Source organism: Momordica charantia (assembly GCF_013281855.1).
Source record: "Momordica charantia cultivar OHB3-1 chromosome 1 unlocalized genomic scaffold, Mcharantia_2.0 BLBB01000001.1, whole genome shotgun sequence".
Classification (NCBI taxonomy): Eukaryota; Viridiplantae; Streptophyta; class Magnoliopsida; order Cucurbitales; family Cucurbitaceae; genus Momordica; species Momordica charantia.
In genome coordinates, this window is record NW_028275157.1 from 15,552,832 (window position 1) to 15,569,292 (window position 16,461).

The 16,461-nt window shown below is 32.0% G+C and overlaps 2 protein-coding genes and 1 long non-coding RNA gene across 12 annotated transcripts; all 3 read left to right on the forward strand.

The window, feature by feature from the left end:
• Positions 1–4,681: 4,681 nt before the first annotated feature.
• On the forward strand, positions 4,682–7,497 carry LOC148213335 (uncharacterized). Of its 8 annotated transcripts, XR_015791527.1 has the most exons (8): positions 4,682–4,909; positions 5,097–5,397; positions 5,482–5,566; positions 5,659–5,822; positions 6,096–6,328; positions 6,415–6,477; positions 7,155–7,259; positions 7,389–7,497. It is a non-coding gene; the product is annotated as an uncharacterized LOC148213335 (long non-coding RNA). The 8 variants fall into 8 exon arrangements; XR_015791529.1 differs by lacking the exon at positions 6,415–6,477 and having other exon boundaries at positions 4,685–4,909; positions 7,150–7,259; XR_015791526.1 differs by having other exon boundaries at positions 4,686–4,909; positions 6,403–6,477; positions 7,155–7,459.
• A 748-nt stretch (positions 7,498–8,245) lies between these two features.
• LOC111013661 (Class II aaRS and biotin synthetases superfamily protein) lies at positions 8,246–14,058 on the forward strand. Of its 3 annotated transcripts, none has more exons than XM_022288150.2 (12): positions 8,246–8,642; positions 8,725–8,820; positions 9,964–10,052; positions 10,206–10,335; positions 10,720–10,812; positions 10,965–11,039; positions 11,177–11,294; positions 11,471–11,613; positions 12,187–12,315; positions 12,686–12,849; positions 12,933–13,047; positions 13,577–14,058. In XM_022288150.2, the coding sequence occupies exons 1-12, from the start codon at positions 8,295–8,297 to the stop codon at positions 13,589–13,591; spliced, it is 1,515 nt and encodes a 504-aa protein (XP_022143842.1). In that variant the 5' UTR covers positions 8,246–8,294; the 3' UTR covers positions 13,592–14,058. The 3 variants fall into 3 exon arrangements, with proteins under 3 accessions (XP_022143842.1, XP_022143843.1, XP_022143841.1); XM_022288151.2 differs by having other exon boundaries at positions 12,933–13,003; XM_022288149.2 differs by lacking the exon at positions 13,577–14,058 and having other exon boundaries at positions 12,933–13,248.
• Positions 14,059–14,720: 662 nt separating this feature from the next.
• LOC111013565 (zinc finger (C2H2 type) family protein) lies at positions 14,721–16,143 on the forward strand. The gene is made up of 4 exons (XM_022288031.2): positions 14,721–14,919; positions 15,030–15,138; positions 15,266–15,328; positions 15,870–16,143. The coding sequence occupies exons 1-4, from the start codon at positions 14,835–14,837 to the stop codon at positions 15,970–15,972; spliced, it is 360 nt and encodes a 119-aa protein (XP_022143723.1). The 5' UTR covers positions 14,721–14,834; the 3' UTR covers positions 15,973–16,143.
• The last annotated feature ends 318 nt before the right edge of the window (positions 16,144–16,461 follow it).

The following is a 16,461-nucleotide window of genomic DNA, read 5'->3' on the forward strand; positions in this document are numbered from 1 at the left end:
TTATGCAACTTCTTCATTGTAAAAAGTATGATTGGTTTGATAATATTATTTTATAATAATTATAAATCGTTGTATTCAGGGACAGATCCACGTCGAAGGTAGGAAGGCACGTATCTTTGAGTTTTAATTAAATTACATATAATATAAATATAAAAGAAGCCTTCTATTAAGTCATGACTCTACCTGTATAAATTCTATCTACAACACTCATTCAAGTATAAGGTACAAATTAATACATATGATCAAATTTAAGTTTAATATTGATATTTTTTTATTTACATTTGTACCCCTTATATTAAAAAAAATACTTAAATCTTTATTCATATTCATATTTGTTTAAGTTGAACAAGTTCATACTTTTGATATTTTTTGATTATGTTTATTTGTATTTATGCCACTAACATTTTAAAAAAATTGAATCTTTATCTATATTCATATTTATTTAAAATGGTTGGCAGCAATTAAGTGACTTGCATGCACAGAGGAAAAAAATGTATAGAACATAATGTGTATTATTTTATATACCTAAATATTAACAATATTTATGACGTTTGAGAGCATAAACCCTAATATTAAGATTTTTAAATCTAGATATTGGAAATAATATAAGGAAATTCAACTTTGTTAATATTTTAAATTGACTAAAATGGTGGCTAACTACTACATACAAAAATGGAATATTTTCGAACATTCGTTAATGACTAGACGAGATCTTTAACTTCGTAATCAATCAACAAATATTTCAATTTTTAAATTCATTTTCTTGATAATTCAACACCTTCCCTACACAATAAATAACTTATCAAGCAATTGTGTGACATTAAAATACAATTAGTTTAGGGTTATTCTTGTTTATAATAATATTACCTATGGAATCAACCATCTCTTCTTATTCCAAATGAGTTCCTTTCATCAATAAATTAACAAAAACTATAGTCCAATTTATTCAATATATTTTATTTTTGAGTAGCCACTACATTGTTTGGCATTACTTGTGTAAATTATATCAACATCATTAATTATATATATATATATGTGTTATATTCAAGCATGAAAACTCAATTTGAAATTAAAAGCAGCCTCCATTATGAGAATTTTATGGGTAAAAAAATAAATTTAGTGATGTTTGAATGATAGTGATACATATATATGCATGATTTTCCAATTTTGTGAAGTAAATTATTATGTTTTTCTAATCAATTGGGATTTGAACCCGACCATATATCATCAATAAGTTTAATTATCATTATTAATTGAGTTAATAAATTTCCACTAAAGTGATGTTTATTTGTTTATTAAATAGGTTTAGTTACAACTATTAATTAAATTAATAGAATATAATTAAAGTGAGGTATTTATTTATTTATTAAATTTTCTTTTTAGAGTACATAGAAAACAATCAATGCCTTACAAACTTTTTGTGAGAGAGATTGAATGATACTCACGTCAGCATTTATTTAGTAAATTAAAAAAAATAATAAGACATGCTAACATCAAATAAGAGATGACAAATTTAAACATTTTATCTCTACGACCCTATGCATAAAGGTTTTTTTTTTGTGTTGCCTTTTCCCCTTTTATTACAAGAACTTATTTTATTTTACATTATTAGTTACGTATTCTTTAAAGTTACTAATTTCAGTTTCCTTGATTTTCTTACCTAAGAAAATAAGGGAAATTAAAATTACTACTTTTAAAGGATATGAAACTAATAATGCAAACTAAAATAAGTTATTGTAATGAAGGGGAAAAAGCAAAAAAAAAAAATAATAATAATAAATAATAATAATAATAATAACCTTTATGCGTAGGGTCTAAAAATAAAAAGTTTAAATTTGCCCATGTTAACATCAAATAAATGATCCATATTAACCATATCATGAGTGGTTCATTCTAAAGAGGTTAGGGTTAATCAAGGAGAGGATGAGTTCAAACTCCATGATGGCCACCTATCTTAAGAATGCGTAGTTTCTATGTGTTTCTCCATCAAATATTGTAGGGTCAAACGATTGTCCGTGAGATTAGTCAATGTGCATGTAAGTTGGCTCAGACATTCATAGATATAAAAAAAAAAAAAAAACTAACCCATGTTAGAGCACAATGTGAAACTAATATCTATACTAATCATATTAACCCTACCATTAATTTAAAAAAAAAAAACATTAAGACAAAAGAAAAAACAAAATTCGAAAATTGGAAAATTTATATTGCCTTCTTTTCTTAGGTAAGGTGGTATGTCAAATATAAATATTTATGTGATGTCAAATTCTCAATCATAATAAATGACCCACGTTAGGGTACAATGTCAAATTAATATCTAGCGAAGCAAATCATCCCTACCATTACCTTTTTTTTTTTTTTAAGGCTAAGACAAAAGAAAAATGTGGGGTTGTTAAGTGTAAATGAAAAGGGACTATATTTTGGAGTGGAGGGCCATGAAGGAAAAAGGCATTCTTTTGACTAGAAGCAATTAGAGAGATACATTTGACATTTCAAACTGACCTTTGAATGATATATATGGATATGTCATTAATTATTAGATATTAGAGCAATCTTTTTCCCAAAAAAAGGAAAAAATATCAAAGCATAAACCAATTGGGGCATGTGAATGAGGGACCTTTGATTGATCACTAAGCTAAAGGAAATTTCCATCCTCATCATGGGTGGGTCCTATTAGTTATTGTTCTCGTTACATGAATCTACGTATAGATTTGATTTGATTTGATTTGAAATAAAAGAACTTTTTATGTCAGAAAAGTTATTATTTTTCGGAAGAGACTAAAAAATCTTCCATCTTTTTTTTTTTCTCCATAAACTTGTAACACAAGGACTTCTAAATTTGTAACTATGTCTTTTTCTATATATATACTCTAGAAACATCATATAAATAATAATTATAAATTTATTAGTTGTTTTGTCTAATTCTAAAAAGGTACACATTAAATAAAAGAAATATTTAACCCATATATGCATGACTGAACTTTATATTTTCCCATTTTTTATTTTTAATATTAAAATTCAATTTTCATTAAGTGATTAGCTATATCATTTTTTATACAACATATTAGCGATATCACCTCCATTTTGGTGTATATATTTATACATATGGACCATTTTTTATTTTATTTTTTTTAAAAAATAATTTTGTTCATTTTAGTCCATGTACTCTTAAAATGTTCATTTAAATTCACGTACTTTTAAAAAGTGATCATCTTAATCTATTCATTTTAATTCTTATCTCATGTATTTCCATTGTTATTTTAGCATTTATATTTTTACTCACTAAATTTCTTGAAATGTGATAAAAAATTCGTATTACCTTTATATTGGTGTAGAAAAATTTTGTAAATAATAACTAAATTGATCACTTTTTAAAAATATAAAAACCAAAATAAACGTTTTAAAAGTACAAATACTGAAATAAATAAAATTTAAAACTACACAAACCAATATAAAGAAATTAAAGGTACGAGGACTACGATGAATCAAAATAAAAAGTATAATACACTCAAATAGTATTTAAACCTATAATTTATTTGTAACTTTCTAAGAGGGAAAAATGAAAATATAACAAAATGGAAAAGAGAAAAAACGTAACGGGAAGGAAAAGAACAAAAAGAAAGAAGTTTCATGTTATTTCCTTCATGTGGAGAAATTAAAAAAAAAAAAAGTTGTTTGGTTTTGAAGGTGCCGTTTTGTTCCCTCTTCCTTTTTGTTACCATTATACCAATTCCATGATGTTTCCTTTGGTAGTGGATGAACCCTAACCCTAACTAAAAGCAATCAAATGAAAAATGGGGCCCACACTCTTGTCCTACGTGGCCTAGCCTAGCCTACTCTTGACTTGACTTGGGTCTTGGCTTCAGTTCCTTCCTATGCTTGTGCCTCACTCCCATTCATTTCTCTTTTTCCACATTTAATAAAAAACATAAAAAAAACCTTTTTTCTAGCGATTTTAGTTCTTTTTTTGTTTTTCTTTACATATTTAAGTTTATAAAAGTTATTCGTGCGTTTTTTAAAGGCTAATTAAATTAATATATATATATATATATATATATATTTTGAAATCTAACTTTGCTTGGATAGTCAGATGGAAGTAAACTTCATAAAGATAAATATTAAATAAAATAAAAAACTACTAATTCGGCTATTGTGTTTTATTACAAGTAAATTTTAAAAAATATATTGAAAAAGAAAAAAGTAAATAAGTATGACATTTTAAAACATAGAATAAAAAAAAAACATCAGGGGCTCTAAGTCAGAAAGTCTTTTGTTCCTTAAAAAAAAAAGAAGAAGAAAGAAAAGAAAAAAGAAGCTAATTTTAAAAACCATTTATCTTTTTAGGTTATTTTGTTTTTAGTTTTATAATTTTAGAAATTTAGCTTATAAATATTATGCACGCTATATTTTCAAAATCGAAGTTAAAAATTTGAAAACTAAAATAGAAATTTGGCTACAGTATATTTTTACGAGAGAGTTGAAAACGCACCCAAAAATTATAAAAAACGTATGTAGAACTTTTAAAACATAAAATTCAAAATGCCAAATGTTTATTTATATATGATTTTATCCACATAGATTTAGCTTAATGATAATTATTAAAAAAACCAATTTATACCGAAAAGTATTACTTCGAAATTGAGGTCAAAAAAAGAAAAGGGGAATTCTTGAGAATAAAAAAGAGTAAACAAGATTTGTCAAAAAAAAAAAAAAAAACTGGAAAAGTGGAAATCGGAAATCCCACATCGGAAGATGGTGTAGGAGGCATTGGACCGGCAGTGGGAGGGGGCGCGGGCTCGGGAATGGGTATAAATAGACTCCCGCCGCGGGAGACAAAATTCAGAAACTCATCTTCAAGTTGAGATTCGTACTACACAGAATGGTTTTCGCGACTTTTGAGCTTCATATGGTATTCTAGCAAATATTATTATGATCCAGTCTTCTTCTTCGGTTAAACTTCAAACTAAATTACTCCACGAATGTAACATCGAAATGCAAAACGAAAAACCCTAACCCTAATCCCTCGATCCACGACTAACCCTATTCCCTCGATGAACCACTGTTTTTAATTCATCGTCATCATCATCTTCTCGCAGTTTCAAGAGGATTCAAAGGTTAAATTATGTCTGTGTTAATGCTGGACTCGATCGAAACCCTAATCTGGTAAATGATTGAAATTCATTATTTCTTTCAATTTGAAGCGTAATAGTAACTGTCTTCTAAATTTAACGTTGTTGTTCATTTTCCATTTGTGATCGCCGCTCGGATGGGGCGTATCATCGATAATTTCTCGATCTATCGCACAATCGGGCCATAACTCTCTGATACTCATTTCTTCAATCACCGCCATACGCTTTATCTCTGTTCGGCGTTCCACCGGATCTTCCACATTCCGAGGTACAATTCCGTCCATCCTCGATCCAAATTCTGAATGTCTTTCTGCCCCTGCGTGCCGCAAATTAATTATCTATGTTTTCTTAGATGGGACTGGAAATATCTTGCCAATTGAATTCAGTCTATTCAGATAAGTGGGAAGCATGTGGTGGCGGAGGCAGAGTGCGGAGAGGCAATTAGTTCTATAATTCATTCATAATTTTAATTTGGCCATTCATTACTACTAAAACCAGCAAGTGATTTCGATTGTTTTTTCTTTTGCAGGAAGGTCTAAACGTCATTTGTTCTATGAAAATCTTAACGAGGATTACGTTATTCACTTTTTTGTACCTCTTACATTGTGTCTGATCAGTTCAACTTAACCACATTCTAACAGTGCCTACGTGTTGGAAGAAAATTTTGTGCTATAGCAGAGGAGCCATTGACAGGTACTTCAAAGAACCTTGTTGCCAAGACATTATTTCCCTGCATTAGTGGCAAAGAACGTGTATAGAGTTAAATTCAAAATAGTTTATAAAATTTGTACCCCTCTTGAAACTGGCTATACTTCTTCACCTTGGGTTAACTGAGTTATAGCGAATATCCCCTTTTTTCCCCACTGAACATCATTTTGACTTTCAAGTGGTCAATGTTGTTGGTTCTTTGTCATTTCCAGCATGCGCCAATCAAGTAAAATATCTTCAATACTTTATACCCTGCAGATGATAATTATCGATTCATAACTCGTTAGGTCCCAAGAATCGGGAAAGAAAACCTGGATTTCTTGCTTAAGGGACTGTTTGTACAAATATTTTCGTCCCCTTCTCAATGTCTGCTATGTATCATGAAGTTGGCCTATTTGGGACTATTTAAGGAACCATGATGAGCGGCGGTGCCCTTCTTTTCTTTGGCTAGTGTTTTGAGTTTTTCTCCACATTTGTCCTGAGACCATATGGTAGGTTTTTTGCAATGTTTCCTCTTGATCACACAAAAATGTTATATTATGTATGTTATTTAATCATTGTTTAGTATATCATTTAGGAACTCAAATGTGGATTTTTCTAGCATTAAATTATTGCGAATCTTCAAAGCTTAAATCGTCAGGTTAGGATCCACTTTAGCATTTAAATTTGGATTTGGCATTTCTTTCTAGTACTTTGAAAATTTTGCTTAAATTACAATTTTAGTTATTATGTCTTAGTCTTAACTTCAATATGGCCTCTATGCTTTTAGATGCTCTATTATTCAACTTGCTAGAAGTTCTTCCTATTATTGCTGCTATATTTTAATTTCTTTGCATAATCTAAGTCGAAGAATAGCTTCTATAAGGATATCGTTAGCCCTTTTCAGGCACGTTGAAACTATGCCATCAGATGTTGGACTCAAAATTTCAAGCCGAAAAGTTGTGTTCTTCCTGCATCTTGTGCTATAGATCCATACATTTAGTTATTGTCTTTAGGAGTTACTAATTGTTGAATTGTGTAATTGCCCAATTTTTTCCTTTGATGGAAGTGCTATATCTATATGTTGCCTGAACATGTGTTTGGCAAGGTTTGCACATCATCTCTTGGATAAAGGTTAAGTGATATATGATTTCAAGTTTCATAAATTTAGTTTCAATATTTTTGTGTTGTTGCATTGTCTGTATTGATTTATTTCTCTGTTATTCCATTTTTAGGAAGAATATTGTTGTGCTCAAAATGTTTCCTACCATGTCTAAATGCTACAAATTACTTATTATTCTCTCTCATTTTCGCATTGGCTATTGGTCTTAAGAACAGATAGAGAAATTGCCATTGGATGAGATGAAGAAAGAACTGAAGCTGGTTGGCGTGTCAGAGGAGCTGTTGCAAGTTCTTTCAGTAAAGTTTTTGAGAAAGAAGAAGGTTATTCCTGCATAAAATAGCGATTTGGGAAATTGATTTATGTTTTACTGAAAGAAATTGTCAAAATAAATTTTCTATGTTTTTTTCTTATATATTATTTTTGTTTTTTGTTTTTATTTTTTTGCATAGAGATACTTGGGGATTTTGGAGAAGCAGCTATTTTTGTCTTGCTCAAAATTATTTTTGTACTCATTTTCATATCCTGTATTTTAAAAAGTTTAGCTAAATTACAATTTTAGTTATTATGTTGTAACCTTAATAACTTCAATTTTGTGTCAACTGAAAATTCTATTATTCTTTATGTTTTCATAACCTAATCTCAATATGAAATTATTTTTGGATATGATAAATAAATCTCATCATACATTTTATTTTAATGGCATTGAGGTTTTTTTCATTTTTTTTATTCAGAAAAGAATACCACACATATGGTAAAAAGTAATTAAATTCTCAGTATGGTAAGGTTTTAAAGCATTATTATTATCATAATTGAAAAGTAAAAGAATAATTGTGAGTATGACTGATATTGTTTTTACAGTATATACTCAATAATAATATTTTTTTTTTCTAAATCAGCCGATGGAAATTTTTTTAATTCTCACCAATGGTACTGAAGCATACGTTAAAATTTAATTAAAAATATGGATGATTATTAATGACTAGTTTTGAAAATATAGCCAATCTTCTGATTCAAAATACATATATATATATAGCCAATCTACTAACTTTTAATTTTAATTTTGTTTGAATCCCCTCGTAATGTATTGTACTCAAGGTTTTAAATATCGATGTCTCAATTTCATGGAAATATCGATAAAATGTCGATGTCGATGAATATTTCTGTAAATGTTAGAAAAATTAAAAATGGTTAAAATTATTTAAATTAACAAATAAATATTTTCTTCTAAATTACTTAAAAATAGTTAATATTATATTAATGACATTTTGTTAAACTTTACGATTTAACCAATATTAAACCGTCCTTTAACATTTTTCGCGAGTGAGTGTTGCGTTCCCCAGTCTCAGCCAGCAACCATGGCTGCGAAGCCTGCGTCTCTCCTTATCTTCCGATCCCGCCTCAATCTATATTTCAAGCCCTTCATTTTCTCTTCTTCATCCCTCGCTTTCACTATCACTCTCAGATTTCCCTTTCCGAAGCCCTCATTCTTCGCCAATCGCACGTTTCATTCTTCTCTCAGCGCCGTCTCTTCCGCCCAGTCTCTCGGCGACAGCGGCAGCGCTGGCGGCAGGTCGGGGGCGCTTTCTCCATCGCCGGTCACGGAAGAATTGCAGAAGATCGATGTTAACCCTCCTAAGGGAACTCGAGATTTCCCACCCGAAGATATGCGACTCCGCAACTGGCTATTCCATAATTTCAGGGAGGTTTGTTGTCCTGTTTGGTTGAATTCTAGGAAGGTTCGTTGTTCTTTTGTGTCTCTGAGCTCTGGTTTCTGTTGTTTAATAGGTTTCGCGAGTCTACGGGTTTGAGGAGATTGATTTTCCGGTGCTCGAGTCGGAGGCGCTGTTCATTAGGAAAGCGGGTGAAGAAATAAGAGACCAGGTTGGTGTTGGTGTAATTGTTTGAGTTGGGTTCCGCCTGTTTACTGATTTTGTAGTTTTGGACTAATTTGTTAAATTGAGTGAAATTAAAAAGGAAAAATCATGATTCTGCAAATAATTTTGGCTGTATCTTATAATTTATTCTCAAACTGTTAGTATGAGTATCTGCCTTTAATTTCCTGCTCGAATTCAGTTGCACTCAGTAGCAGGACTTCGCATGAATAGGCAAGTGATTGATATTCAGTGATAGAGGGGCTGATTTTCCATCTGCCATTTTGGGATATGGGAGTGATTCTCTAGCATGCAACTTTCTTTGATATTTTGTAGAACATCTATAGGTAGGGAGAAATAGAAGAATTTCTAGAAGGCTTGGAAGTCTGAAGTATGGTTTGGGTTACATTACATCCTTTGGGTGAGAATGTCTAAGGATTTTTATAACTTATATTTATGTCTTATTTTCAACCATTGTAGCCAATCTCTTATTCTCAACTTGTATTGGCTCCTTTAATTGTCGTTTTTTTATGCTCGGTTGTTTTCTTTCATTTGCTTCAATGAAAGCTTGGTTTTTTCATAAAGGAAATTAAAAGATATTAATACCGCAGCAGATAGGAAAGTTGTACAAGAAATGAGACAATTTAAAGAGCCAAATGGAATCCTGATATCTAATTCTTACTCGTTGACTGACTAAAGATGAAAAATAAGAGTCTTTTCCATTTTAAGCAATTTGTATCAGTTTTTGTTTTTTTTTTATTGAAGCTATATTTGTGTAGAAGTTTAAGGTGGTAACCAACTTTTGCGATATACCAACCCAATTTGTATTAGTGATGAAATTTTTATGGTAACCATTTTATCATTTTTAACTTGTTTCCTTACCTATCCTTTACGGTTTTAGAGCTGACAACTACAAGTAATCCACAATATACTGTTTTGGTGTTTCACTTTATTCACATTTCAAATTGTTTGGGGCTTTTATTATGGGTACATCTGCCTGCTTCTTCTTCTTCTTTTCTGTTTTTCTCCCCTTATATGTTGCTACTTGAAATTGTAACATTTTGGCCAAAGAATATTGTAATAAAACCTCAAATAATGTGGAAACTTTATGGCTTGTATTAGTGATTTTATTTTGTGCTTTTTGTTTATGTAGCTCTATTGTTTTGAAGATCGGGGAAATCGTCGAGTTGCTTTACGGCCTGAGCTTACCCCTTCTTTGGCAAGATTAGTGATCCAGAAAGGGTACTTTGATTAATCTCAAAATGTGTTTTCTGTATTACATGATTTTTTATATTGGGTCTGTGAAAATTTAATCTGTCTATTTATTTATTTTTAATTATCTTTGTATCTAGGTACAGAGGCCAGAATTTGATCTCCATCTTTTTTCCTGTCCAGAAAATCTCTGTCCCTCCCATTGAAATGGTTTGCTATAGGACAATGCTGGCGATATGAGAGAATGACGAGAGGTCGGCGTCGTGAGCATTACCAATGGAATATGGATATCATTGGTGTACCCGAGGTTACGGTATGTGAAAAGTTTTAAACTTGCTTGTGGAACTGTATCTGATTTAGTATTTCTTTGCTAGTTAGAAATAGCTCATTTTTGCAATATAAGAAATCAATAATCATGCAACTTTCTATACCTTCGTACGTAGTCTTAAGAATAGTTTATGCTAGAAAACTTCCTCTCTCCTCATGTCATATGTCCCATTTCATCTCCGTGCTGTGGAAACTGAAAAAACGAATTTAGTTCACTATTAAAGGTTCATCTCGGGCATGGTCTGATAGTAATTTAGAATACCCTTTGGTATCTGCCTTGAATTAATATTGAAACTTGTTCCTGGTATACAAATACTCATGTGTGCCCATTTTATTTATACTTATATTTTAACTTCTTTGTACTCTCTAGGCTGAAGCAGAGCTTCTATCCTCCATTGTTACTTTTTTCAAGCGAATTGGAATTACAGCAGCTGATGTTGGATTTAAGGTTTCCAGCCGAAAGGTATCTTTTATGTTATGCATGTTGTGTGATGGTTACAATAGATGCAGTTTATAGATTATAGGCTTTCGTAGTTATTAAGAGTTCAATAGTGAACCAAAAAGTTCAATAGTTATAGTTGGAGTTAATCCCCAATTTTTTTTGTTTGATGGTAGGTTTTGCAAGAAGTATTAGAATGTTTTGGAATACCTGAAAATATGTTTGGCAAGGTTTGCATTATCATAGACAAGGTTAGTGATCTAAGATTCAAGTTCCACAAATTTAGTTTCAATGTTTCTGTGCTTGTTTCCTAGCATGTTTGGATGCAAAAATTAATTACCTCTGTCTCTCTCTGTGTTTTCCCGCTGGCTATTATTGTTAAGAACAGATAGAGAAAATTCCATTAGATGAGATGAAGAAGGAACTGAAAGCTGTGGGTGTATCAGAGGAGGCTATTGAGGAGCTGTTGCAAGTTCTTTCAGTAAAGTCTTTGACAAAGCTAGAAGGTTATTTCCTACATAAAATGGTGCCTTGAGGAATCGGTTTATGTTTTCTTGAATGAAATTTTCAAAATAAATATTTTCATGTTGATAGAGTCTCTCTACAAATAACTTGGAGTGGATGTGATAACTCTAATTGTGGCATTGAAATTGATTGAAGTGTGATTGTTATTCTTGCATAGAGATAATTGGAGGTGGTGGGGAAGCGGTGTCTGATCTGAAGCAGCTGTTTTCTCTCGCTGAAAAGTTTGGGTACGCTGATTGGATCCAATTCGACGCCTCCATTGTCCGCGGCCTTGCTTATTATACTGGGATTGTTTTTGAGGTTAGTTTCGTCGTTAACATCCGATAATTGATACTAACTCCTCCCAAGAACTTGTTTGTCTCGATGATTTCATTTCATAGGTTTAACATATATTGTCATTTACTGAAATAATGCCACGTCAACGCTCTAATCTACTGTCAATACATCTAAAATTAAGTTGAACTTATTTCAGAAAGTAATGGAATAAATGTGGGAAAAGCAGCTTCATTAATGGCCTAAAGTCCTAAATCTAGAAGTATAATATAATGTTATGATGTAAAATCTTTAATAATAGAAAGTTTGTAAACACACCCTTGTTTTACCTCCTTTCTTCAGTCAATATTTGTTCTTAAGCAGCTATGTCTCCATATGTATAGAATAGAAGTTATAGTTAATTAGCTATGGCTATTTCTTGCTAATTGATTTATAGGAAAAACTGGTAAACTGATCAAAATTGTATTCTTCTCTCTTGTCCTCGTGTGAGTTCAATTAAAGAAAAGTCTAATGTCATGACCATTGTTCTTTTCTTTTTTAAAAATAATAATTATATTATTCTTCTTTTCATAAATAATTTTGGTGGTATGAACGAATTAGGGATTTGATAGAGGAGGAAAACTACGAGCCATATGTGGTGGGGGTCGGTACGATCATTTGCTTTCTACTTTCGGTGGCGATGATATTCCTGCGTGTGGCTTCGGCTTTGGCGATGCTGTTATAGTTGAGGTAAGTCTTAAGCTGATCTCCGCGCTACTAATCAAGATTCTACCTATTCTTTCTCTATATTAGAAACACTAGAGTGCATGAATAGTCAAATTAGACCTAAACCTTAAACTTGGATCAATGTTGTAACCAATACCTTTGAGTTGAGTTACATTAGAAAATTGTCCACGATCCAACTAAAAAACCTCTTAAAGTTGATAAAATAATCAACTTAGCTACAAATTTTCAAAATAAACAAAATAAGGGAGGGAACTGAAAGTTCAAAGTTAAAATTAGTCAAGTAGAAAGGATCACACTTTTTAGTCATAATTCTCTTTGGCTACTCCAGTCTTAGATATTTGTTATGGTCTTGGTGGGTGGGTTTTACCTGTAGTTGCTGAAGGAAAAGAGTCTGGTGCCACAACTGAGTCTTGAAGTAGAGAACATAGTGTGTGCTCTGGATCCTGATCTCCAAGGTGCAGCTTCTACAGTTGCTACACTTCTCAGGGAAAAAGGTCAAAGTGTTGATTTGGTTTTGGAGAACAAACCTCTTAAGTGGTATCTCTCTCTTCTCCTTTCCTTCACCAAACATAAATGGTGATCGGATTTTCTGATGCAAAATGGTTGCTTATCTTTTGCAGGGTGTTCAAACGAGCTGCCCGGATTAACGCTCAGCGGCTCATTTTGGTCGGAAGTTCAGAATGGCAACGAGGTATGGTCGGAGTCAAAAATCTTTCGTCGGGCGAACAGTGTGAGGTCAAACTTGATGAACTAAACTGAACTTCATTCTTTTTTTTTCCTTCTCCTTCTCCTGTTGTGCTGTGGTTTTGATTAGGTTAGATTTCATAAGTTTTCATTTTACATTTACGGATTTTCCAATTTCGGAATTGGGACCGATGACATGGCATATGTTAGAATATTCAATTTATCCATGCAAAATTTATTGGCTTTTTTCCTCTTTTGCTTGTTTTAGTGAAAACTTCCATTCACTATCGCTATTCTAATTTCACGTAACATTTATTTAAAATTCAATGGCAACCTTTCTGTAATTAAGAGGGCTACTCGACAGAAAATTCTTCTTTCTTTCATATGATAACTCACAATTTTCTTTTTTATGAAAAAAAAAACTATAAATTTCGGTTAAATTTGAAAATAATAAATATCACACGGCAGTATTAGAAGGTAAATATGATAGTTTTAAATTTTTTATTTATCTTTTATGCCCTCTTTAATTTGTTTCGATACCATTCAATATTTTTTTGTTTAACCATTGTTTTTTTTTTAGGAAAAAAAGAAGTAAAAGAAGATCCCGATTGGCTAGAGAACTCGGCCAACTAGAGATACCATTATCTCAAAATACACTTTTAGAGCACAGAAATATGCTCTTCTATCCACTTTCGCAAAAGAGATGATCCTGTAGAGAGTTTTTAGGCTTTTGATTTCTTCCACAATCCACTAGATTTCTGCTAAGTCTTGGTCCTCATCACACAAAAACTTGGCAAGCTCCTCTGAATCGGTTTCCACTCGAAGAGGAAGAGAAGGTGCACGTCACAGCAGATGACAAAGGCCTTCCAACACTGCTTCCGTCTCCAAACTCTTTACTCCCTGGCAAGACTCCACCATTTTACAGCCTGTAGTAACGACATCGCCCCTCCAATTTCTCATTTTCTTTGGTCAATATTTTTTTTGTTTAATAATTGTTGATACTATGGGCAGCTCCTTTCACATTTTTTTAAAGAAAATATTTAAAAGATTTAAACTTCAAAATGGTAACGAGTTAATAATCTGAAAGATAAAAACGCTAATTAATAATTTGTTTGCTATAATATGTGTTCTAAGAGGGCTAACACGAAGGTGATTCATGCATGTATGTGGGGCTGGTTTTGAAAACTAAAAAGCATAAAGGGAGCATTTGTAAAAACATTTCATAATTTATCGTTCTGCAAATGAATCCCCTACTTACTTTTGGGAACTTTCTTTTTTTAATAAAATTTTTAAAAAATATACTATCTACCAAACTGTTTTAAAGAATAATGCTTGAAAAATAGTAACGAATTAATAAAGTTATGTGTGACAGTGCATGCGTCTTTTGAAGAAACTACATGCACCATTTGGTTTTTTTCTCCTAAATCTCAATATGTTGTTTCTTAAAATGATGATAAACTATTTTTAAACGTTTTTCTTGGGAATAGTTTAGTAGAACCTATATTTTTGGAAATAGTTTGTAAAAAAAAATATTATTAAAAATAACAAGTCCATTAATTTTGGGCCTAATATGAGAAGGCCCATATGAAAATTGGATTTTGATCCAAACTAGAGGATAGTTGGGCTTCTTGATCTCTTTTGGGCTTTGACTCGGTCAAAGTACATACGACGTCGTTTTTCACAGCTGACAATAGTCGCGATTCCTTCATAACTCTCGCCTTCTTTACAACCGCTTTCTCTCGCTAGGGCTCCGGCGGAAGAACCCGCCAAAAGAAACCCTAAATTTTACTCTGATTCTGCCATAAATTAGGCTCTGAATTCAAGCATACAGATAGAAGATGGGAGGAAAGTGCCCTCACAGAAGCGTCAAGAAGCGGAGGTACTCCCATAAGACCGCTCGGCGCACGAAATTCCTCGTCAAAGATATCCTTTATGGTCACTTTAGTTTAATGGGTGTTTCCCCTTTCAATTCTTCTGCTTTTTCTATTTGGTTTTCCTTTTGTTTGGGCATTTTCCTTAACTCGATCAATCACGGGATGATATGGTTTACGATGAGTTGAAGAAACCCGATGTGGAGAGGCCTTCTCTGCCTGTCGATGAAGATTTGCCTGGAATGGGGCAGTACTACTGCTTGCACTGCGAGTATGTTCTAATTTTTGGGGATCGTTAATTCTTTTCAGTTCTTGATCATTTGACCTAAAATTCTGTAGAAACTAATTTATTGATGGTATGGTTTGGGTTCTTTAATATTGTTTATGATTGGTTTCAGCCGATACTTTGCGAATGTGTCTGTGAGGGACGAGCATTTCAAGACCAAGCGTCACAGGAAGCGGTGAGCACTTCTTCTACTCCTTTGCATATTTTAGTTTACTTATTTCTTTATTTGGTTTTTTTTTTTCGCTTGTGTCTTCTTTATGTAATATGGTCTAAATTCTGATCATTAGGTTAAAATCATCTTATTAGCCCACGTTACTTTTTTAATTCTACTAATTTAGATATTGCTTTGTGGATTAGACAATTTTCCCCTAATGAATTGACTTCTCTGTTTCTGTACTTTTGGTTTAAAGTTATAGCATAATGTTTATGAACTTGGAAGTGAAATATTAAGATTCCATTGAGCTCATCTTAGAACTAAATGGATCAACCCCCCTTCTTAATGTGCTATAGATAAAGCTAAATTGAAATTCTAGTGGAATTTGAACTTAAAATCTTTAGCTTATTACTGCCATTAGTTTCTCCATGATATTTGATCCCATTTGATTGTGATTGTGAGATATGAAGCTGCTATGTATGATTGATTGTATTAGAGAATAATATTTGATTTGTAATTGTGATATCAATGTTACTGATCGACGAGGGCGATGGTGATGCAGTATGAAACTAATGACGGGTCCTGCACCCCACACACAGTTGGACGCCGAGTTAGCTGCTGGGATGGGCATGCCCGATAACGGTCCGAAGCTTATGTCAATGTGAGTTTATCATACGAACTCCTTAAAGATTTTTGGTGTTGTAAAGAGTTTAGTGTGAGGTTAGTTTCTTATTTACACCAACAGGTTCAATTTTATTAAACTATTTATGTATGCCCATGTATTTTATTTGCAGAATTCTTTCTATTAGTTAATTTTAGCTTCATATTTTCCATTAGTTTAGACCAAATTAGAAGTCATTCCGTAGTTGCCTGCCATATATATTGCACTCCTACATAAGGAATTTGTGGGTTGGATATTGGGTAGGGGTTGTAAGTATAGATCACTCCATCTTATTTTTTAAAAAATGTAATTTGTTATAAAAATGAAAATTATACTAAAGAATTGGTAGGGGTGGTGGTGATGAACAAAGAGTTCATTATTTTTAGTGTGTTTCAATATGTGTTTGGTAGTAGATTTTAAAATTAAATCTCAATTTTAAAATTGTTAACATGTGTTTAGTAATGTCTTGTAAAATATTTGTTGTTACCAAACT